We start from the raw sequence: 24,710 nt of genomic DNA, 5'->3' as shown, positions 1-24,710 counted from the left end.
CAGTCTCTGCGATATAAAAATCTGGCAACCTTAATCTTGACGCTTTGGCTCAGTTATAGCAAATTTCTAATAGTTTGAACAACACATGATGGGAAATGATCATTGCTCGATTGAGAAGCTTGCTGAAACCGTTGTAGTGGGCGATTTGACTCACGTAGAGTTTTAAGTTTCTTGTGAGCGGGCAGTTCAAATTCCTCGTAACCAATGTGAAATAAAAACGTTAATATCTTCGTTAGGAGTTGGTTTCCGTAATTTTCGTTGTGTGAATAGTTTTCCACGTGAAATTCTGGTTAAGAAACATGTATCAGATCGCTTAAATTCGTACCTTGTCTAGTGGTCCATTGAACAGTCATATTCTGGTAAGAGTCAAAACGTTCGCATTATCCAAACCTTTGAATGGATCTACGATTTTTTGTCCGGGAAACGAAGGAATGTGATCGAATCTCATTTCAGTGACTTCGCACTAACTAAACCTCGTACCTTGTCTAGTGGTCTATTGCACTGAAAAAAAATTCTCGGCGTTTTTACCAAGGTCCGTTGGTACCTTTACCATCTCACTTTTTTACCAATTATTGGTAATTTTACCAAGACAGACTAATAAGCTTACCTAAAACCCGGTATTTTTACTGTTTTTTTTTAGGTAAGAATACCACTTTTATTGGTAATCAATTCCCGGTAACTTTGCCATTTTATCTAGGTAATTCTACCACAGTCGATAAAAAATATTGGCGTTTTTACCGGGGTCCAGTAAAATTACCGAGAAAGTCAATAATTTTAGCGAGATTTCTCGGTAAAATTACCAATTCCATAATTGGCAATTTTACCAAGAAAAAACTGGGATCAAATAGAACCCTGGATTCTTCGTAATTTTACCATTTTCTTAGTAAATACACCGATATTTTTTTTTTTCTGTGGGAAACTGTTCCGCTTTCGATATGAAATTATTTTCAAGCGAACGAATACATACAGGGACATGCGCAAAGGATAAATTCAAAGCGATAAATCTTCATCGTAAATATTGTGAATCATCTCGATTCCGAAAGGTGTTATCCTTGGCGGTGATGAATGAAGCCCTGTCAGTCTAAAATAATAATCCCGTTTATTGCCGGAGAGAAGACCATCCGCTCCGTAATTAGATTCTCGGAACTTCAACCACGCAATTCTGTAGGCCAGTATAATTCATGAATCTCGGAAATTTAACTAAACCTCAAACCGTGAGACACCTCTTCGGGAGTCAAATTGGACTAAATTTTGCAATAAGGAACCACCGTCTCTGCCTCCTCCATTAAAACACCATTTTGCATAGGGCAACCAATTGCATAACGTTGTTTCTAAAATGAACCAGTAATAACGCCTCCTCATTGCAAAATGTGGTCCAATTGAGACTCAAGCCGGGCATCTCATTAATATTGATACCAATGGGCCTGTTGCAAACTTTTGCTAGAGCAAAAATAAGAGTTGTTTCTTATAGATAATGCCTCAAAAATCACGATGAGCGCATCGGCAAAGTTTGAAATGCACTCATAACTTCACAGTCTGCGTAAGAAATTTGCGGTTTTTTGAGCTTCCCGCTTCAAAAACGATACTACGGCACAGGTGAACATTTTGTAAGAGGAGTCGTTCCATCGTCGGAAATACTCATCATGGCCGATGCCAATCCGCCAAAACACGTTTGAAGGGACGAGATAACACCTGAACTGGATTAGACCAGATAACAATCGGTGTGTTAACGTTCATATTTTCCACGCCCGAATTGGTTGACCTTGAACTCTCCTCGAATTACGCGCGGAACTGCGCGCAAGCGTCGGCCATGATGAATATCGCCGACGATGGAGCGACTCCTCTCACAAAATGTTCACCTGTGCCGTAGTATCGTTTTTGAAGCGGGAAGCTTAAAAAAACGCAAATTTCTTACGCAGATTGTGAAGTTATGAGTGCATTTCAGATTTTGCCGATGCGCTCATCGTGATTTTTGAGGCATTATCTACAAGAAACAACTCTTATTTTTGCTCTAGCAAAAGTTTGCAACAGGCCGGCCCATTACGAAGCGTAAACGATCGATTATCGATATTTCTCCCATTCGAAACTACAGTGGAAAACCGAATATTCAGGTGTAAGTGCGGTGTGTATTAAGATGCTCCCTAAGGGCAATTTTTCCCGATCGCATCAAAATTCTCGCCTCGGATTTGTTGCACAGTATCATACGAGATTGAAGGCACCCCAACTTTTCATAATTGATTACATCTTACAAAAGAATGCACGAAGTTCCCTCGCAAATTAAATCAAGTGACGAACGACAAAAATAGAGCGTTAGTTGAATAACTTATTTAGTCCTATTATCTGTATTCAAAAACGTTTAGCATGATTTTTAAATTTCATCACAGCACAAAATGACCTGATTTAATCAAAAATCTGCTTTAATTCAGCAAATTTTTTCTTGATTCAAAATAAAATCTTCTTGACGGCATACTCAAGAATGTATCTGCCTAAATTGATTCACCTTTTCCTCCAATGAAATTCAAAAATTATGACAAACGTTATGAAATAAACATGCTAGGGCTTAGAGAGTTTTTGGACTACCGCTCTCTTTTTGTGCCGTAGTATCTTAATTTATTTTGAGAGGGAAGCTCCGTACTCTTAAAGGACGGCTGTCATTCTTGATAAGTTGGAGCGCCTTCAATTTCGTATGATACAGTGCAACACACCTGTGGTGAAATAGTTACTTGATGCGCCGCACCGTGGCACGCGGCCGGCCAGCCAGCGCACTGGCGCCTACAAACCCAAAGGGATACGTCACGCATTGCGCAATGCTTCAAGTATCCCCTTAGGTTTGTAGGCGCCATTGCCCGGTTCGCGCCGCACAGTGTGTCAAAACCCCAATCTAGCTGCTCAAAACCTCTTAACGTCTCTAAATTTGATCGGATAACCACCAAATTTCGCACAGGCATTAGTGTAAGCTTGAAGAAGGTTCACCTAAAATTTCAAAACTTAGTCATCAAAATTTTCAAAATGGCGGCCATCTAAAAATCCTGTTCAACTCATGTAAAAATCGTAAAATTTCAACTAAATTTTAGGCGCCTTATGTGACCTGATGAACCCCAAAAATTAGTCAAATTGTGTTTTCCGATCCAAAATAAATCCTGGAGGATGTCTTGGGCTTGTCCATTCCACTTCAAAATGGCGAATTTCTCATTTGGCCATCCAAAGAAATATTAATTCCATATTATTAAAATGATACGTTTCGGCAACTCTAAGTGACAAGTCAAAGATAATATTTTCAAAATGTTTGCCTGTAAAGGAAAATTTCGGCGAGCCCCCCCCCCCCCCTCCTTCTCATTTTCCTACGTTTCATAAATCATGTCCGAAACCTTTCCTCATTAGAAATAAATAAGAAAGTCTGTTTCAAATCATACAAGAAACTTGTTAAAAATACGATGCAACTTTGTATTTGAGGACCCCCCTCCATGACAGTATAGATAATGGGAAAATCGTAATGAAAGAAAATAAAATTTTAAAAAATTGGTCTTGTTCGGGAGTTGAACCCCGGTCATGCAGGTAATGATGAAAGAAGCAATCAACTGAGCCACCATACAATCTTATCTACACCGGTGAAAAGCCTCATGACAAGGCTCACTCAAATCAGGGGACCGAGCGCGCGTGGTGAGATGCTGCCTCCGTCTCAATTCACCTGTGACAGCCTGTCGGGGGAGATCGCATAACGCCGCCCGCACGCTTTTACACTAGGAATCGCCGAACAAAATGTGCTCTTACTCTCAAGGTCGCGGAAGGTCGCAGTAAAACTAAAGACATTTCAAATCTACATAGTTTTCTGAACACTCTCATATAAGTTTCATGGTGTTCCGTGCAGTTCCGCGCTTTTGCGGCTCTATTAAAGCCAGGAAAAGTAAACGGTCTTGGGTACTGTTTTCAATGAGCAATTATAATACTTAAATAATGATTTTGGAGAAATCAACGGTCATATTTCCTTTCTCTGGCCTTTGGCATCTCGTTTCATCCAGAGATGACCCTTTTTCGCCACGAAGTACTTTAAAAAAAAAAGCAATTCAGTGGCACCACTCCTGATGGCGAGATTGAGGCTGGACGTTTACCGGCTGCAATCCCTATCATTTTAGCGACCAAAAAATTTATTTTTGTGATAACCATGATAGATACGTAACCAGTGGGTGCCTGTGGACCCACTCTGACCATAAATAACACCATTTGTTGACTTGATATAAGGGGGGTTTTGAGCAGCTAGATTGGGGTTTTGACACACTGTGCGCCGGCAGCACGCCGCTCCGCTCTGTCTTAGGCTCTAATATCCAAACTCGCGGAGTCAGCGTTTTTCAACTCATGATTTTTAGATTTTCACACATTCTGCATGGATTATTCTCATTTAAACTGACGAAAAAGAAATATGTTTCTATATGAATGTAATGGGAATGAAATTGTAAATATAAAGGTGGTTCCGGGTCAAAAATGATTCCCGAAGCACTTGAATTTCACTGGAGAAAAACACATTGTATCTAGAGTTCAGACTCTTAAAAACATCGCCAGGAAAAAATACTCTTGATTCAATCAGAATCTAGCTTAAATCAAGAACCAAGCCTCTTAATTTGAGCGGATTTCGTTTTGATTCAAGTAAAAATCCGATTGAATCAAGATTATCTTTCTTGTCAATGTTTTCAAGTGTCTGGACTCTAGATCCAATGTGTTTTTTTTCCAGTGAAGGCACAGTTAATAGTTTCATCTTGAAGCCTATTTTGTTCTCAGATTTTTGCAGTATTGTTCTTTACAGCAACGCAGAATTTTGTACAGTCGAATCATCGAGAAGAACCCACTTTATATCCCCTTTGAGCGTTGGCGGATCCAGCAAATTGGCAACATGGTTTTTTCTCCATTTAAATCTATGGAAATGAATCGATTCTCAGGGAGTATGGGTGCCCCGACAAGAATCGATTATTTAACATGGGTTTAAATGGATGAATTTCGGTGTTGCCGAATTTCTGGATCCGCCAATGCCTTTGAGCACCCGAAATTCAACGATTTATCGCAGTATTTCAGTACTATGCTAAAATGGAGATGTTGCATGTGTGCGGAATTTGCGATTTGACTGTTGATTCTTATGCAAAAGTTCGCGAGAAACACGATGGTGCCTCTGGTTTTCTCTGAAATTAACTCCCAAGTTCAAAAAAACCCTCAAGTTGAGGCCAAAATGAAGGGCATATCCCACGCTATCCTGAGAGTCCACCTCTACATCAAGACGAACTCTCCATGCAAAGATAGGGAGCAAATACATTGACAGGGCTGCCACCTTATTTGGGGACTCCAAAACTGAAAACACGGCAACCCTGCTAATGTATTTGCTTCCTACCTTTGCATGGAGAGTTTATCTTGATGTAGATGTGGACTTTCAGGATAGCGTGGGATATCCCCTCCATTTTGGCCTTAACTTGAGAGCTTTTTTTGAGCTTGGGAGTTGATTTCAGAAAAACCAGTGGCACCATCGTATTTCTCGCGATCTTTTACATAAGAATCAACATTCAAATCGCAAATTCCTTACACATGCAACATCTTCATTCAACGATTTATCGCAGTATTTCAGTACTTTGCTGAAATTACAAGCGTCGCACAGTGGAACGGGATCATAGGAGAGGTCGGACGTGAAATTCATGGCTAAAATCTTAAATGTCGATGTTAATTTCGTCACAAATCCAATTTCTAGGGGTGTTTTTTAAAGGAAATTTGACGAAAAAACCAATGAAACAAATTGTAAACTTTTTTGTCTCTTACTCTCAAAAAAATATGCTTAAAAGTATTCCAGATGTTATCCGACGTCTCCTATCGGCTCGATACACTGTGCGCCGCACTCAATTTACGGATATTTCCGGTCAATCACGGTGAGTGATGTGCCGCTAAACGGCTACCTGCGCCGGTCATGCGGTAATAAGTGAGCGTGGAAGCTTTGCGGGTGGCTTGCCGGGAAACCGCAGGGGCCAACCGCGGGAGGTCATTACAAGATAATTCACTAATGGTCGGATCTGATAGTTCACGAGGGACGGCCTCCATTTTGGCGGCTCCGGGGGATGAATTGTTACGGCGTAATTGTTTCTGGCGCTCTGTGTCAGCTTTGAGTGGTGATTTTTGTTCCACGGTGGATAAATTCTCGTTAACGTGTTCGGAATTCTGGCATAAACTGAGAGGACCTATCTTAGAGTCTTCGAAAATTCGACCGCGTTAAGCAAAAAGGAACCAAGCCACATCAGCTATTGCCAAATTTAATTGGGCAATTCAATTTTTTAATATGAAAGTGGCTGTGCGGATTTTTGTGAAAATTTCAATGCATTTTCTCCACAATACGAAGCAAATCCCTTAACATTTTCAAAGGGATCCGCACAAACGTTTTCTCGTAAAAAATTAAATTGCCCAGTTAAAATTGGCAATAGCGGATGTGGCTTGGCTCCCTCTAGAGTCCCTTTATACTGAGAGTCAAGACAATGCGAATCCATTTCTGATTGGTTAACCGGATTTTAGGCCTTCACAGTGTCACAAACGGGAAGAAAGATTACATTTTCACCAATTGAACGATTATAATCTGGAATGGACCGAGGAATTTTGGGTTCGACAAGGAAGAAACGGAATGAGAGAAGGAACGGAGAGAGGAATTTGAGAATGGGCCGATCAAAGATTACAAAAAACCAACAAAATACGTTCAATTTCTGTAATCTTTATTCCCGTTTGTGACTCCATGAGGGCTGTTGTCTTGACTCACAGTATAAAAGGACTCTAGTGTATCCAAGGCGATTTCTGGATCCTGCAACCGCCGTAATCACTCATTAACATCGTCGTTCCTGTTTCAGGTGTGGATCTTCGGCGACCTGTGGTGCTCGATCTGGCTGGCGGTGGACGTCTGGATGTGCACGGCCTCGATCCTGAACCTGTGCGCCATCTCGCTGGACCGCTACGTCGCGGTGACTCGCCCCATCACCTACCCGTCGATCATGTCCATGAAGCGGGCCAAGATCCTCATCGCCTGCGTCTGGGTCCTCAGCTTCGTCATCTGCTTCCCGCCGCTCCTCGGCTGGAAGGACAAGGGCTCGCAGATGGTCCACCAGGAGCTCTACCTGGAGCCGTCCAACGACACCTACCTCCCCGGGCGACCGCTCACCCCGGGCGGCGCCACCGTCGCTGACCCCCGCCGCCCGCAGAGCGTCAAGACCGTCACCAAGTGCCCCTGGATCTGCGAGCTTACGTCTGATACCGGGTATGTTCTCCTTTCCTCATTGCATGGCGTTCTAGTATATCTTAGAGTCCCTTTATACTGAGAGTCAAGACAACAGCCCTCATGGAGTCACAAACGGGAATAAAGATTACAGAAATTGAACGTATTTTGTTGGTTTTTTGTAATCTTTGATCGGCCCATTCTCAAATTCCTCTCTCCGTTCCTTCTCTCATTCCGTTTGTTCCTTGCCGAACCCGTAATTCCCTGGTCTATTCCAGATTATAATCTTTGCAATCGGTGAAAATGTAATCTTTATTCCCGTCTGTGACACTGTGAAGGCCTAAAATACGGGAACCAATCAGAAATGGATTCACATTGTCTTGACTCTCAGTATAAAGGGACTCTAATATATCTACATTGGGAATTTTGGAAACATACTTTAATCCTGTAGGCTGCCCTGGAAAAAAAAAAAAAACACGTTGGATCTAGAGTCCAGACTGTTGAAAACATTGACAAGAAACAATACTCTTGATTCAGTCGGATTTTTGCTTGAATCAAAACGAAATCCGTTTAAATTAAGAGGCTTGGTTCTTGATTTAAGCTGGATTCTGATTGAATCAAGAGTACTTTTTCTTGTCGATGTTTTTAAGAGTCTGGACTCTAGATCCAATGTGTTTTTTTTTCCCAGTGTGATTGTTGAAATTGACAGACAAAGGTATAGACAAAGAAGACAAAAAGGTTATGGGGAGATCCTATTGGTGGAAGCGGGTGGTTGAAATTGTCATAGGAGGTAGGTAATAGACTAACTATCGGCAACCCAAGAGAGACTCTCCAGGAAGTCCATTATTCACCCCCTTAGGCTATACTAACCACCTGTTCAACCAATAAGATTGCTGCATACTCCCTATGTCTTCTTTGTCTATAGCTTTGTCTATCAATTTCAACAATGAGTCTACTGGAAGCCGGCCTACACTACCGTGCTAAGGAAGAACGCCGTATGAACATTCGAGAGTTGCCAAATTCCCTCCGATAAAATGTTCATTTTTAAGAAACGCCATGAATATGTTTCCTTTAAATTTTTAGGAACTTTCGTTGAAATACTGAACAAAATTATCTGAAAAATTGGCAGAAAAATATCCACGAGTTTATCAGGAAAATTGTGTTTTATCAATGGAAATTTGGCAGCGCCTGAAGGTGCATACGGCGTTCTTCCTTAGCACGGCAGTGTGGTGTCGTGGTTGTATAGCGCCTACGAACAAGAGGACGACCAGGGGATCTGAGTTTGATGCCTCAGGCAATGGTCACCTGGGGCTAGGGTAATAATCGTGGGATTAGCCTCATGGGCTATTTGAAAATTGGCAAAAAAAAAGAGTACCTCCATGTGGAGAGAACGGACTTGTCGAAGGATTGATCTAATAGGGTCAAAAAGGGTATCCAACCTCCTACACTAAAAAAAAACTCCGGCCGTAGGAGCCGCAATTACGGTCTATATAGACATACCGTCCGTTCCGGGCTCAAACTCCGAAATTCCGGCTGCTGGAGCCGTAGCTTCGGCCTCTGAATCCGGACCAATCGAAGCTACGCCTCCAGCAGCCGGAATTATCGGCCTTTGAGCCCTGAACGGACGGTATGTCTATATAGCCCGTAATTGCGGCTCCCACTGCCGGAGTTTTTTTTCAGTGTACCACGAAAAAGAACTATTGAAATACCGTCGCCAATTCTCAGATTCCATCAAACCCTGGTAGCCAAAATGTTCATAAATGAGCAGCCTTCTGCAAAAATGAGTTAAGTTATGCAAAAACTACAAGAAAAATGCGTGTTTTACACATAACGGGTCGTAACCAATTGTACTATTGCATAATTGCGGATAATTTGATTTTATAGGTTGGCCAGGGTTGCCACAGCTAAGGAATACCGGGCAAACCGGGAAATGTCAGGGAATTTTAAAAAGTCAATGAAAACCGGGAAATGTCGGAAAAAAGGACGAGAATGTCAACGAAAAATCGTCACGTCACCTCTATTTGCCTTTTCGAATGGGTTTGACATTTCGAACAACAAATTTTGCCTGAAAACTACTTCTAACTCCTTCCGAAAAAAATTCGACTTAATCGGCATTTTGTCTTGACTGTCTCGACTTACCGAGCTTTTATTGCATGTATTTTTGACAATTAAGCATGTATTCAATTGCATGGGAATTTCACCATAATGTGTCAGGGAAATCAGGGAAATGTCACGGAAGTAAATTTCCCAAATTCTGTGGTAACCCTATTTGGCTGCCTTTTTGGATCCTGAAAGCTCGATGATGTACACTGAAGAAAATAGTTCTGTTCACAGGGCTCCTGCACTTCTTTTGTAGCGGTCACAGAAGCTTCCGTCATGAGGACAGAGTACTCTGTTCCCACGACCTAAGTCCTGCGGTAACAACAAAAAAATTCAGAAAAAAAGAAACTGCAGGAGCCCTGTGAACAAAAGGTTCTATCGTCAGCCCACGGAGAAAAAAATCTCGTGCGTGGGACCCAAAGTTTAGATCATATGGATCTCTGAAGTTTTCGGATTGAGCATCTGAACACTTTAGGTCTAGCTGTCGAAGTTCGGATCACACATCTGAAACTCCAGTTCTTACATCTGAAGTACTTCAGATGTGAGAACCGAAGTTTTTCGGATGTATGAACTGAAGTTTCAGATGTGTGATCCGAACTTCGACAGCTAGACCTAAAGTGTTCAGATGCTCAGTCCGAGAACTTCAGAGATCCGTATGACCTAAACCTCGGGTCCCACGCACGAAGTTTTTTTCTCCGTGAACCATCTATTTATTTCTGTGTAACTTTCAAATTACCGGCATGTGCGTATCATTCCCATAGAGGTATTTTAGATCTCAGTCTTAGTGTAAAGTTTTTGTTTCCTCTTCTTTGTTGTACCCTTCTTGACACTATTTGGATTGCATTTTGCAAAAAGGAACCACTAGCATTGCAATGTTGCTAAGATTGTGCAACTTCTTTTGTCTTGGAGGAAAAACCCGATTATCCATTAATAGTTTCTATTTTACTCGCTAAAAACTGTGAATTTAAGACAAAAATTACCATCTAAATTTCATAGTTTTCCACGATTTCCGCAATTTTACTGCAAAGGATGAAGTTGCACAATCTTAGCATCATTGCAATGCTAGTGGTTCCTTTTTGCAAAATGCAATCCATTTTATGTTCTGTTACGATTTGTAAATGAAGTATCATTATTATGTGCAGGTACGTGGTTTACTCAGCGCTAGGCTCGTTCTACATCCCGATGCTGGTGATGCTGTTCTTCTACTGGCGGATCTACCGGGCGGCGGTCCACACGACGACGGCCATCAACCAGGGGTTCCGGACGACGAAGGGGACGCGGGCCTTCGGGAACCGGTTCGACGAGCAGCGACTCACCCTCCGGATCCACCGGGGCCGGAGCTCGGTCATCCACCACGGGACGGGCGGAGGAACCGGTTCCAACAGCACCACCACCACCAACTCGGCCGCCAACTCCGTGGCCAATTCCCCGGGGAAGAACCACGACCGGTTCGCCAAAAACCGCAGATCCGAGCGAGGACACGAGAAGGTCAAGATCTCCGTCAGGTGCGTAGCGCATTTTTTCGAATCATTCTTCATTCAGTGTTGCCACAGTCAGGGAATACCGGGAAATGTCAGGGAATATTAAAAAGTCGGGGAAAATCTGGAAAGGTCAGCACTGAAAAAATAAATTCTCGGTGTATTTAATAAGAAAATGGTAAAATCGCCAAGAATTCAGAGTTCTATTTGATCCCAGTTTTTTCTTGGTAAAATTACCATTTATGGAATTGGTAATTTTACCGAGAAATCTCGGTATAATTACTGAACTTTCTCGGTAATTTTACCGGACCTTGGTAAAAACGCCAATTCTTATCGAAATCGATCGTTGATTTCTAATGAAGCCTAAAAAAACGCGCCTGATGAGCTCAACGGTGACTATCATTTTCGGGAAACGAAAAAACGCGTTTACGGTTTCCTTCGTAACCTTTGTTTGCTATCACCTGATGTTTTATTTCCATTACCCAGCCAAGTCGACGGAGTTTATACTTCCTTTCTTCACTAAGTACATTTACTAACACCTGAGCGCTTTTCTAATACGACAGTATTAGAACTTTCCCGCTTGTTTTTTCTTGTCGATGTTTTTAAGAGTCTGGACTCTAGATCCAATGTGTTTTTTTTTCCTCCGGTGCACCCCCATCTTTTCCACCTTTCTCTAGTTCCGTTTGGTAGAAATACGCCCAACTAAGACAATTTTTCCTTTTGTTGCAGCTATCCAAGCAGCGAGAAAATCAACCAACTGAACAACGGGGGCTCGCCGTCCATCTCCCCGAAGTCGGGCTCGTTCTCCTCGACGTCACCAACGGCCTCGCCGCTCTACGCCGTCCACTACTCGACGGAGACCAACTCGACGTCGCTGAAGAACCCGGCGACCTCCCCGACGGCGACCCCCCGCGACTGCCACCTCCGGGTGACCGGGGCCCGGCTGGCCTCGCACCGGCGTTCCTGCCGGCGGCGGAGCAGCGGGAGCGAGTGCGGGACGGCCCCCTCCTCGCCGACCCGCCCGCGGCTCCTCGGCGACCCGCTCAGCGTCACCCTCGCTAAGGACCTCTCGCCCTCGCCCACCGGCGAGGACCAGGCCCACAGGCCCAGGCTCATCTCCAAGATGGGCAAGAGGAATATCAAAGCCCAGGTGAGCACCCTCTCAAGCTCTTAAATTGGACGTATTTATGCTAAAAGGAGATATGTGCAAGTGGAAAGATGGGGTGTGCTCGTTAGTTGGGTCATAAGAAACAATTTAAAAGTGGATAGAGTTCCTTTTGAGAAAATTGAAAAGCGGAATTTGACATTAAATCAAAAGGAGCTAAGCGCCAAAATATGCTAACTCATGAGCCGCGGGCATGGCAAGAGAGCGTTGTGGACAGGGCTCATGAGTTAAAGACGCCGGACAGCGATCCCGATCCCGAAACCGTCACCGCACTCACCGCTGACGTCACTGGCGCTTTATATTCCCCATTCATTCTTATGGCCCGACCACTAACGAGCACACCCCATCTTTCCACTTCCACATTTCTCCTTTTTGCATAAATACGTCCAAATGTAATCTGCACGGAGAGAAATTGCAACACAAAAGTTCGCTTGTTACGGGAAGTGAAACACAAAATGGACCGCGTCTAGCAGGAAGGAACCAAGCCATATCAGCTATTGTCAAATTTAACTGAGCAATTTGATTTTTTGACATGGAAACGGCTGTGCTGATTTTTGTGCAAATTTCTGTGAATTATCTGCATAGTACGAAGCAAAGTCCTTAAAATTTTCAACGGAATCCGCGCAAATGTTCTCTTGTAAAAAATGTAACTGCCAAGATAAATTTGGCAGTAGCTGATTTGACTTCGTTCCCTTCTGTTCAACGCGGTCCAAATAACCCTAGCCTTTAATCTGAGTGACACCTTATTGGCAGCTTAGAGCAGAGCATTCGGAATTTACGTCTCATCGCGCCTTTAATTTTGCAGCTGCAATACGGACATCTATCAAGCACGAATAGTTGTATCTCTGCGGTTTGAAAGCTTTTCTGCCTGCTCAGCTTGACTTCGGTTGATGGATAAACAAGCAGGAAATCTCTCAAATCGCAGAGATACAACTATTCGTGCTTGATGGATATCCGTATTGCATCTGCAAAATTGAAGGCGCGATGACGGGAGACGTCAATTCGCTATGCTCTGCTCTAAGCTGCCAATAAGGTCACTCATGTTCACTCTGAGCTCGAAAAAATCGATTTTTTTCTCGGAATCGATTTGAAAACACTTAAAAATCCAAGTTCGTCTCCAAAAATATAATTGCCACTAAAACTGAACTTGAAATGAAACTCGGGTTTCACAGAACCTAGGTCCTATGTGACACATTTCAATTTTTTCCAATAATTCGATTTCAGCTCGAAAAATCAATTCCAGTTTTTAATCGACCTCAAAAAATCGATCTGATTCAATCGATTTTTCGGCGCAAAAGTTCGATTAAAAATCGCCGCCCCTACCAAAAAGTAACCTAAAGTAAGCATTAAGCGTAGAGAAAAAAAGGAGTTGTTTGCATTTCGGGCATCTTGGATTTTTTTAATGACGTATAGGTCGGTGCGAACGACTTTCACCATCGATTTTCGTGGAAATAGTGAAGTCTATGGGGACAAAGTCATTATATATGAAGTGTTTGAAATTATATTGTATCATGAGTTGATTTAAGCCAAAAAAAATCGGATGTTACGGTCCGTTTTTCATGCTTCGAATTCCAGATTTTGCTGGCCATGCTTTACTGACCTACGTCCAGAGACAAGAGACCCTCCACTAGTATCTTGGTCTTGGTGGAAGCTTTTACTTTCGGAATTTCAGCACTCTACTGTTGACTTACCTACATGATTGATGTTTAACAACGTGTTGGCAGTTTCGTTTCGCAAACAAGCTGAAAATGGCCGAAGTTTAGGAAACTTGTTTGGCTCATGACGTCACCCGAAGCTCATCATCGACCATGTAGGTAAGTCAACAGCCGAAAATAGGGTGATGACTGTTGCTCCCTAATAATTGTCCATAAGAAATTGTTGAAACCCCGAAAGTAAAAGCTTCCACCTGTCGCTAGGAGGCCAGTGGAGGGTCTCTTGTCTCTGCCTACGTCGCGAGGTAAACAATCCTCAAGATGCAAACACCCCCTTTTTTTCTCTCTATGAGCATAATTACGAGAATGTTGTTCTGTGCAGGTGAAGAGGTTCCGGATGGAAACGAAGGCGGCCAAGACGCTGGGGATCATCGTGGGCGGGTTCATCTTCTGCTGGCTCCCGTTCTTCACGCTGTACCTGATCCGGGCCTTCTGCCCGACCTGCATCCAGCCGGGCGTCTTCTCGGTCATGTTCTGGCTCGGCTACTGCAACTCGGCCATCAACCCGTGCATCTACGCCCTCTTCTCCAAGGACTTCCGCTTCGCCTTCAAGCGCATCATCTGCCGCTGCTTCTGCAACCGCCGCCGCCCGGCCAACAGCTCCCCCTACGTCCGCCGCGGCTCCGACGGCTCCCAGCTCGGCCTCAAGCGCGACAAGGCCCGCTCGCCGAGTTATAATGATTATGGTGCCTCCGCGCACCTCAACCCGCCGTCGGACAGCGAGCAGAACAACGAGGCAGGTTCGGATTCCAGGTGACATTCGGCCGAGCCTGAGTTCGAGCCGCTCGCCGACGCCGCCTTCCACTCCGTCAGCAATATCATCATGATGATGCCCAAGTTTCGCGGGCAGGTCTCCGGGGTGAGGCTTTGAACTCGCGCTGAGGGACGCTGAAAAAAACTACGTGCTTACGGGTTTTATAGGGTTGCTACAGTCAGGTAAAACCGGGAAAACTGGGAAATGTCAGGGAATTTTAAAAAGTCAGGGAAAAGGAAAACCTGAAAATTTCAGGGAATTTTAAAAAGTCAGGGCAAACTTGGAAACATCAGGGAAGATGACGAAAATGTCATGAAAAATAACGAAAATGACATTAAAAATGCCGAAAATGTCCGGAAAAAATCGTTAAGTCACCTCTAGTTGCTCTCTCGAATGGGTTCTGTGTTTAATTACAGATTTTGCTTGGAAACTACTGCTAATTTTAGAAAGTCTGGGAAAACCTGGAAATTTCAGTAAAAATGACGAAAATGTCCGGGAAAAATCGATTAGTCAGCCCTGGTTACTCTCTCGAATGGGTTTAATGTTTCGAACAGGAAATTTTTCGTGGAATTTATTTCAAACTATGTACTTTTAACAACCTGGCATTTGTTCAACTGTCAGGGAATTTTGCCAAAATGTGTCAGGGAAATCAGGAGAAAGTCAGAGAATTTAACTGTCTAATTTCTGTGGCAACCCTGGCCTATATACACATACCGTCCGTGTTCCGGGCTCAGAGGTCGAAAGTTCCGGGCGTAGCACCCGGAACAGTTCAAGTTACGGCACTAGCACCGCTAGTGCTGCCGCGTTACCAATGAGATCATTAAGTGCAGCGATTATTTTTTTAATAGAGGAAAATTAGGAAATTTTAACTATTTTAATTAAAATTTAAATTGAGAAAAATTACCTAACAGTTCATGACTATAACTGCGGATTGGACATATATCTGCCAGTTGGAACTGTGTGCATTAAGTCATGAGCCTTGAGACCCATAATTAGAATATATACATAACAGGGCTCACGTTATAATGCACATAGTTCCGTCCGGCAGAAATACGTCCAATTGGAAGAGGTGCAACTTTCAGGGTCGTTATGAAGATTCCAAAATTCCACGGACCCTACGATGATTCTACTAACGATTTGAAAGAGGAAATTCAATTGAATACACCAATAGGTTGGACTGCATTTTGCCATTTGGAACTATAAATTCTAGCCTGGTTTAAAGACAACTTATGTGCCATTCGTTTCCCTATGCACATACGTGTTTTTTCAGATGAGCCAGAATTAATTGCTCCAAATTGCAAAATGCAGTCCGCAGTTGGTGTCAAGTGTTTCAAGTTGGTGGCAGTGATGCACAAGTTCCGTACCACAGGTTGAGATTTTGATAAGACTTTAGTGATTACCTGGTAGTCCAAAGGTAGTGGAATATTTATGAGATTTTCAGAAGCGTTATAATGTAACGTTGCCCATCGGGCAAGACTGAATGGCTTTGATATAATAGCCTTGTACGCGTGATTCCAACCGAGGCTATAGCACAATTAATAAATCAAATAATACACTTTTTATTTTGTATAAATAGAAAGAAAAACACCCCGAATGTAATTTTATGTATATACCACCAAATGGGTACATGTTCTTGCGGGAAATCTATTCTTAACAAATTCGATTTCTTTTCTCATTGGAACACGTCTTATTTCCCCTTTCTCTTTTTATATTTTGGCACCTTTCATTGGAATTTTTCAGACACTCCAGATCAAAATACGAACAAAATTCACTGAAGAATCGGTGAAAAAATATTTCCAATTTTTTTCGAAAATACACGAATCTCTGAAAGGAGATGCGACATTTTTGAAGGTTTGAACGGCATTCGTCGTCAACAAGGCAGTATTTGCGGCAAGCACACGTCAAATATCAAATCGATTCGCATAGCTCTGTCTAGATCCATTAAAAAGAAAATCGGTCCGGTAACTTCACCGAAAAAAAAGTGAAGTTGATTTAACATTCTGGATGTAACAAAAATTGTGCTAGAACTTTATAAAATGCTGCAATACCCACCATAGCAGTTAGTTATACATCTTTGCATTGTTAAATTAACTGCTGTAGCGAGTAATTAAGCATTTGATAAGTTCTCGCACAGTTTTTTTTACATCCTGAATGTTAAAACAACTTCACTTTTTTCCGGTGTTCTATGACTCCTATCTCCATCGTTCCTCTCGATGAGTATCGGTCGAAAGCCGCTTTAGCGACGGGTGTAAGGCTCAAGTCCTCATCTGCCGTGCTAAGGAAGAACGCCGTATGAACCTCCAGGCGTTGCCAAATTTCTCCTGGCAAATCACTAATTTTCAGGGAAATTTTTGAAAAATTGCCTACCAATTTCTCGGATAATTTTGTTCGTAATTCGATCTAAAACTTCTGAAAATTCAATGGATAAATATTCATAATTTCCCTAAAAAATAAACATTTTATAGGAGGAAATTTGGCAACTCTCGAATGTTCATACGGCGTTCTTCCTTTTAGCACGGCAGTATCAGCTTGTCGCAGGGTGAAAGGCCCATACGCGACTCTAAACTAGGTGTACACTCCGGCAGGCACAGTATAGGCAATCTGCACATCGAATCGTACGCAGTGTGTCAAAAGTGTTGTGTTTGAAGTATTTCCACGCTTTTGAAGACGCTATGAATGGTAACCCGGATTCGCCTTATGATTTGGATTGCATTTTGCGAAAAGGAACCACTAGCATTGCAATGTTGCTAAGATTGTGCAATTTCTTCTTCTTTCTTTTTTTCTTTTCTTTTTGAGGAAAAACTCGATTATCCATCAATAGTTTCTATTTAACTCGCTAAAAACTGTAAATTTAAGACAAAAATTACCATCCAAATTTCATAGTTTTTCACGATTTCCGCAATTTTATTGCAAAAGATGAAGTTGCACAATCTTAGCATCATTGCAATGCTAGTGGTTCCTTTTTGCAAAATGCGATCCATTTCATACTCGGAGCAGATAATAGAAGCAATAAGAAAATACTAAGTCATCCTGGGTTGCCCTTTCAACTCCCCGCGAAAATAAGCTGGGACAGGGACCGCAGGGCGAAGTAGGAGCCTCTGGCCGCGTAACCCAATGCTGAGAGGGCAGATTGGATTTCATTGCGACCTGAAGGGAGTCTCACATCCGGCCGTGGAACAATGGCCCGCTCGCAAGATTAAAGTCGGGCGTTGAGCAACCCTCCTCGGATCGGCCCATTGATTTCCGCGCTGCAACGCGGATAGTATCGGGCGCCCGTCGCTCGGTGAGCAGAAATGAGCTTCTCCTGGTAAAAATGGGAAAGTAATGGGAAAACCTTGTCATTGAGACATCACAATGCTTGGTGAAACACATTATAAGAATGTTACTCTGATATCACTGACATCACGTTGGAAAAAAAACACATGGGATCTAGAGTCCAGACTCTTGAAAACATTGACAAGAAAAAATACTCTCCATTCAATCAGATTTAAGCTTAAATCAAAAGGAAATCCGCTCAAATTAAGAGGCTGGGCTCTTGATTTAAGCTTAAATCCGATTGAATCAAGAGTATTTTTTCTAGTCGATGTTTTTAAGAGTCTTGAGAGATTGAAAATGCTCAGGGGCTATCCTCCTGTTTTTGGCTAAAATTTCAAAATCTGCCGATATTATTGACGTAATCGATGCCATATATCCCATGACAGTTCGACCACGTTAGAAACATTGACACTGCACGGCAAGTGATTCATCATTCCGAAAGACACCAAATTCCGAGAGCTCCGGAATAGTTTCAGCCCACCAAGCGGCGCACAGTGGATCGAGTTAATCAGAGGGGACGGATATGAAAATTTAACTAAAACTAGAGTCCCTTTATCCTGAGAGTCAAGACAATGTGAATCCATTTCTGATCAGTTACTGTATTTTAGGCCTTCACAGTGTCACAAACAGGGATAAAGATTACATTTTCACCGATTGCAAAGAACCATCCAATCTGGAATCCATCCATCCACCATCCATCCATCCATCCATCCATCCATCCATCCATCCATCCATCCATCCATCCATCCATCCATCCATCCATCCATCCATCCATCTTTAATCTGGAATGGACCAGGGAATTACGGGTTCGACAAGGAACAAACGGAATGAGAGAAGGAACGGAGAAAGGAATTTGAGAATGGGCCAATCAAATATTACGAAAAACGTTCAATTTCTGTAATCTTTATTCCCGTTTGTGACTCCATGAGGGGGTCTTTTCTTGACTCTCAGTATAAAGGGACTTTAACTAAAACTGCAAATTTTGATGTTTAATTTGCCACATTTTAAATTTCAAGTGGTGCTTCCAGAAAAAAATTTCACGAGTAAATCAATGGAACTACTTTTAGAACCTCAAAGTCTTGTATAAACGGAGTTATAAGCGTTTAAAGTTTCCAAATTTTATCCAACCTCTCCTATTGACCCGATCCACTGTGCGGCGTCGCGAATTACTCGTTCGCGCCCCTGGATCCGGCGCTGAGCAGCGATAACGGAATATTGTGATTAGTCGTCCGACCGGTTTTAATTGGCTAGAAATGCGATTTTAATCAAAGAAAAACGGGCGCGCCCTTCCGTCGCGGAGCTGAGCTCATTAAAGGGATGCACCCGGCTGTTGTCGCTTTAACACCAACGCCACCGAGCTTAGCGCTAGTGACCTCCTGTGCAACGGATCTTGACTCCGGGGCGTATTTCAAAGTAGTTCTGTTCAGTGGCGTGGTGTGCTTTACTATGTATCGATTGATCTGCCACTTAAACCTACACTGGAAAAAAAAGTTTTAAAAAGTCAGGGAAAACAAGGAAATGCCAGAGAAAATGTCACGAAAATGTAATGGAGAATGACGAAAATGTCAGGGGAAAATCGTTGAGTCACTTAAGGCTTTGAACTTGGGCTAAGGTACACTGAAAAAAACTCCACACTGGAAAAAAAAACACATTGGATCTAGAATCCAGACTCTTGAAAACATTGACAAGAAAAAATACTCTTGATTCAATCAGATTTAAGCTTAAATCAAAAGGAAATCCGCTCAAATTAAGATGCTTGATTCTTGATCTAAGCAGAAATCCGATTGAATCAAGAGTATTTTTTCTTGTCGATGTTTTTAAGAGCCTGGACTCTAGATTCAATGTGTTTTTTTTCCAGTGATCCTGTGGAAAAACTCGATTAACAGGGTATTCGCAACGCAGTGCAAAAGTAACCCACTTGTGAGAAACGAACGTTCTTAGTTCATATCACATAAATAGTTCTCTTTTCCTGCGCTTAAAAAAAAACTGTATCAACGTAGGCTAAAATAGGCGTTGAAACCAACCCATAAGTTTGCATGAAACTTGGTTTCACATTTCATACACATTTTCTTCCTCTTTTGATGCAAGGCTCCTTTAATCTTGTCAAAAGAATCTTTTAAAACTCTCGGGTTAAGTTAATAACTTCAGTATTGTACTTTCACAAAATTAAGCTTTCTTTAAAAACTATTTCTTTCTCCTTTTTGATCACAATTATTTTTAAAACTATTATTTTCATTGACCTGTGTATCTATTATGTATCTTATTATCTACACCGAAAATTTCTTCCATCGGAGAATATATCGAACCGACATTGTTCTCGATCTGACTCGAGTAAACCCTAGGTTTTTTCCGCTGGTGGCAAGTGTGAATGAAAGTGAACAAGAACCGAGCTTTTCTCACAATACTGAGTTAACTTCGGAACATTTCAATGCGTCTATCCTATCCAACGTGAAACTTTGATCGGTAAAACATGAATCGTGGTGCGTAATTTTGTACTCTGTTTCCTTGTAGTTCTGGTTCATTGTCGGCAACGCTGGAGTTGGGATAGGATGCATGAACCATTCCAAAACTCGATGCGCCTCGAATCCGTGCTCCGGAAATAATTTTAAAGTCCATTGATTTTCTCAGCAGCCCTTCCTTCGGCCTTTCAGCGCGGCACAAAATCGAGCCCCCTGTAAACTGCATATTTATCACCCCTTCCTCACCGATCTCACAGTTGCCAGCTTGTACTATTTAATGGATCACTAGACAAGGTACGAATTCAAGCATTCTAATACATGCTTTCTACTCAGAATTTCACGTTGAGCACTATTCGCACAACGAAAATTACTTAAACCAACCTCTAACGAAGACATTAACGTTTTTATTCCACATTGGTTACGAGGAATTTGAACTGCCCGCTGACAAGAAACTCAAAGCTCTACGTAAGTCAAATCGCGCTCTACAACGGTTTCAGCAAGCTTCTCGGTCGACCAATGTTCATTTCCCACCATATGTTGTTCAAACTATAAGCAATTTTCTATAGCTGAGCGAAAGCGTGAAGATTGAAATTTCCAGATTTGTATATCGTAGAGACTGTCATGATAACGTTCAGCGCGCGATGTGAATCACGCAGAGCATTGAATTTTCATGGGTGGGTGGTTTGAATCCACACATCAAAAATCATTTAATATCTTCGCAAGGAGTTCATTTCGGTAATTTTCGTTGTGTACATCGTGTTTTACGTGAAATTTTGGTTTAGAAACATGTATCAGAATGCTGAAATTCGTACCTTATCTACTGGTCCATTGAGATAATTTACGCGGGTTTAAATGTTCAATGCTGATTTTTGAGCACAATCTGGCAACAATGCGCGCTCACGGAACTGTATTTTGCTCCATCTTCAACCGTTCCCATCGAAACTTATTCTTAGCTCGGTGAGCATGGATCGTGGATAAACTCTGCATAATCGTAAATGGATCTTGCAGGGAGGTAGTGGTGAGGCGTGAATGATCGATTATCGATGATATCCCATTTGAAGTTATGGTAAAGAATCGATCGTTAAGGTGTTGGTTGCGAACAACCTGTTTATCGATCCTTTTCTATAGGTTTAAATGGAAGATCAATCGATTTAGAACAAAGCGAGCCACGCCACTGCAGGGAGGAAATTGCCCCGTATTCCGTCTTACAAGAGGTATTGCATTTGAGAAATCGTCGTTCCTGCGTCATGGAACATCGTAACTATATTTCGATGGGGCCAAAATTTCCCCGGAAAATTGCGGGCATTTCTAACTGAAAATTTCACTGAATTATCTTCTGATCTTATGCCGAACTCAGTAAAATTCTCTGCAAAGATGACACAAATGTACATTGGCGGATCCAGCAAATTGGCAGCATTGTCTTTCCTCCATTTAAACCTATGGAAATGTATCGATTCTTGGTGTGGCTAGGTGCTCCGACATGAATCGATTTTTTAGCATAGGTTTAAATGTGGGCAATCCGATGTTGCCAAAGTGCTGGATCCGCCTCTTCTGGTGTATTCTTGAAAATTTTGAAATTTTTGAGCTGATTTTGCAACCGTGGGATTAATTTACGTTCTTTCGTCTAGGAAACGACGAAGTAAGTAAAAGTGTACGTATTTGTACTGACAATGAAACAAAGGATGATACAACAGCCCACAACAACGTCCACAACAAGTAAAGCACGTAGAAAGAACAACCAATGGTGGCCTGTCTTGCGATGTATCGATTGATATGCCGTTTAAACCTATCGAAAAGAATCTATAAACAGAGTGTTTGCAAAGAACACCTTAATAATCGATTCTTTACCATAGCTTCAAATGGGGAAATATCGATTATTGACAACGTGTCTGGATCAGACGTCGCAGCCCCTATAGCCAGTCCTTTTATCACCTTATTCAGGCTATAGGTCCGTAATTTTTATTTTTGTTTCTGGTTTTGTATATTTTTAAATCACCGCTAGAACAAAATATTTCCTAATGAATACTGATTTTCCGCGAGTCCGCAAGCATGAAAATCTCACACCCAAAGTTTCCCTAGTCGTGTGGCTTTACAACGAACTGATGATGTAATTTAACCAGTGGCGTGGCGTGAATTGCGATATATCGATTGTTATGCCATTTAAACCTATGGAAAAAGATCGATTATCAGGGCGTTCGCAGCGAACACCTCAGTAATCGATTCTTTACTATAGCTTCAAATGGCGATATATCGATAATCGATCCTTCACACCACGCCACTGAATTTAACTCAAAAGCGGGTATAAGTATTCTAGATTTTTTATGTATTTATATATACTTAGACTGTTGACATTTTCTACGTATTATTTACATCAGCTACAACAACCAAATGCGCATATCAACTTAAAATGCAGATAATTTTGTGTCAATGGTTGAAATTCTTTGAAAGTTTGGCTAATTCGTAGGGAGAGCTTGAACACAAATTACGTAATGCTACGAAGTCTGCACTAGAAAGACTGTAGAATGCGTTGATCATATTGCACAATAGAAAGCGCGTTATTCAAGAAATAACAGTTTATGGAAGATGCCCAACGTTAAAATCAATAAGTGTCTACTTTTTATTTATTATTTAAGATGTGTACATCTTTTTAAACGTTTTGTACAGATTCTTGGATGTTAGTCGAGGGGGCAACCCCTCGAGTTCAATGATTTTGTAAATTTGTTTTTACCTGTTGTTTGTGTAAATATTTATAAAAATTCAGCTGATATTTTTAACAGATTTTAGTTTTATTTTTTATAATTTAGAACATGTTGGAAATAAAGACTATTTAAACGTAACCTTTTCGAATTTTCGTTTTATTCCCACGCCTCCCGGGTGATTTGCCTGGTTTTCTTAAAGTTCTGAAAAGCTTTCGAAATTCATGCTACGTTGCCGGAACTTTCCAAAAAACAAAACGCCTTTATTTTTTGCTTAAGCAACAAGGACAGCTATTGAGCGTAAATAGTCGTATCTGTGTGTAACATTGTTTAAAATTATCTTTCAAGAAAATCCCACCTTGTTATACCTGAACCGGATAAACCTTTTGATTTGCCTCAGCTAAAGGCGCCAAGATTTTTCCAGTGTATGACAACTCCTCGACGGCGCCGGCGTGCCGCGGCGCTTCGAGATATTATTTCGCCACGGAGGTGTTGTACAGTATCATACGAGATTGAAGGCACCCCAACCTTTCATAATTGATTGCATCTTTCAAAAGAATGCACGAAGTTCCCTCGCAAATTAAATCAAGTGACGAACGACAAAAAGAGAGCGTTAGTCGAATAACTTACTTAGTCCTATTATCCGCATTCAAAAACGTTTAGCATGATTTGATTTTTGAATTTCATCACAGGCCAAAAGGACCTGATTCAAGCAGAAATCCGCTTCAATTCTGCAAATTTTTTCTTGATTCAAAATAAAATCTTCTTGACGGCATACTCAAGAATGTATCTGCTTAAATCAAGTGACCTTGCCCTCTAATGAAATTCAAAAATTATGCTAAACGTTATGAAATAAACATGTTAGGGCTCACCGCTCTCTTTTTGTGCCGTAGTATCCTAATTTATTTTGAGAGAGAAGCTTTAAACTCTTAAAGGACGCCTGTCATTCTTGATAAGTTGGAGTGCCTTCAATTTTGTATGATACTGTGCAACACACCTGTGGTGATATAGTTGCTTGATGCGCCGTGGCACACGGCACGCATGGCGCAATGTTTGAAGTATCCCCTTAGGTTTGTAGGCGCCAGTGCCCGGTTCGCGCCGGCAGCACGCCGCTCCGCTCTGTCTTAGGCTCTAATATTTAAACTCGCAGAGCCAGTGTTTTTCAACTCATGATTTTTAAATGTTTACAGACTCTGCATGGATTATTCTCATTTAAATTGACGAAAAAGAAATATGTATTTAAAAAAATTCAATGGGAATGACATTTTAAATATTGAGGTGGTTACGTGCCAAAAATAATTTCCGAGGCATTTTAACCTTTTCTTTCATATTTTGTGCTTTTATTGTGCTACAGCTTGGTGTATGCGTAACAAACGCTCAAAGTTGGACGTATTTGACTCTAAAAATCTATAAATCGATCTACAAATGGTTTAAAATCAAAGACTGCGTGCTTTGAAGATCAGTCACCAAAAAAGAATCACCGGCACCCAATTTTTTGTTCATTATTCTTCTTCAAATAAATTACCCCAAAGTTGAAGCCTTTTGAAGTTCTAAGACTAGAATTCTCTTCCGTAGAAGTCAAAGGGTTTAAAAACGTTATGAATGGTCATTCTGATAACAGTACCCATCAACTTCGAGATTTTCCACGACTTCAAAACATAAGTTTTCTCACCTTCTAAATTTTTCCAGAGTAATCAGGCAGGGAATAATCAAAGTTTCTGGGTCAAAATCGAAAGTTCTCCGATGAAAATCGAATGAAGCCATCCTCTTGGGAATAACCCTTTGAAAAATCATTCCTTTTTTATTGAA

At 41.7% G+C, this 24,710-nt stretch overlaps 1 protein-coding gene across 2 annotated transcripts in view; it reads left to right on the top strand.

The window, feature by feature from the left end:
* Nucleotides 1-23,042, top strand: part of Oamb (Octopamine receptor in mushroom bodies) — a 249,085-nt gene extending 226,043 nt beyond the window's left edge. For both annotated transcript variants that reach the window (XM_072304002.1, XM_072304001.1), the window contains exons 6-9: nt 6,861-7,264; nt 10,465-10,827; nt 11,530-11,950; nt 14,000-23,042. In XM_072304002.1, coding sequence (XP_072160103.1) covers nt 6,861-7,264; nt 10,465-10,827; nt 11,530-11,950; nt 14,000-14,434 — 1,623 coding nt within the window. In that variant the 3' untranslated portion in view covers nt 14,435-23,042. The remainder of the gene's footprint in view (nt 1-6,860; nt 7,265-10,464; nt 10,828-11,529; nt 11,951-13,999) is intronic.
* Nucleotides 23,043-24,710: the final 1,668 nt, after the last annotated feature.

This window comes from Bemisia tabaci, chromosome 9 (genome assembly GCF_918797505.1).
Source record: "Bemisia tabaci chromosome 9, PGI_BMITA_v3".
Classification (NCBI taxonomy): Eukaryota; Metazoa; Arthropoda; class Insecta; order Hemiptera; family Aleyrodidae; genus Bemisia; species Bemisia tabaci.
Note: the sequence above shows the minus strand (reverse complement) of the source record. Positions and strands in the feature narration are given on the sequence as shown.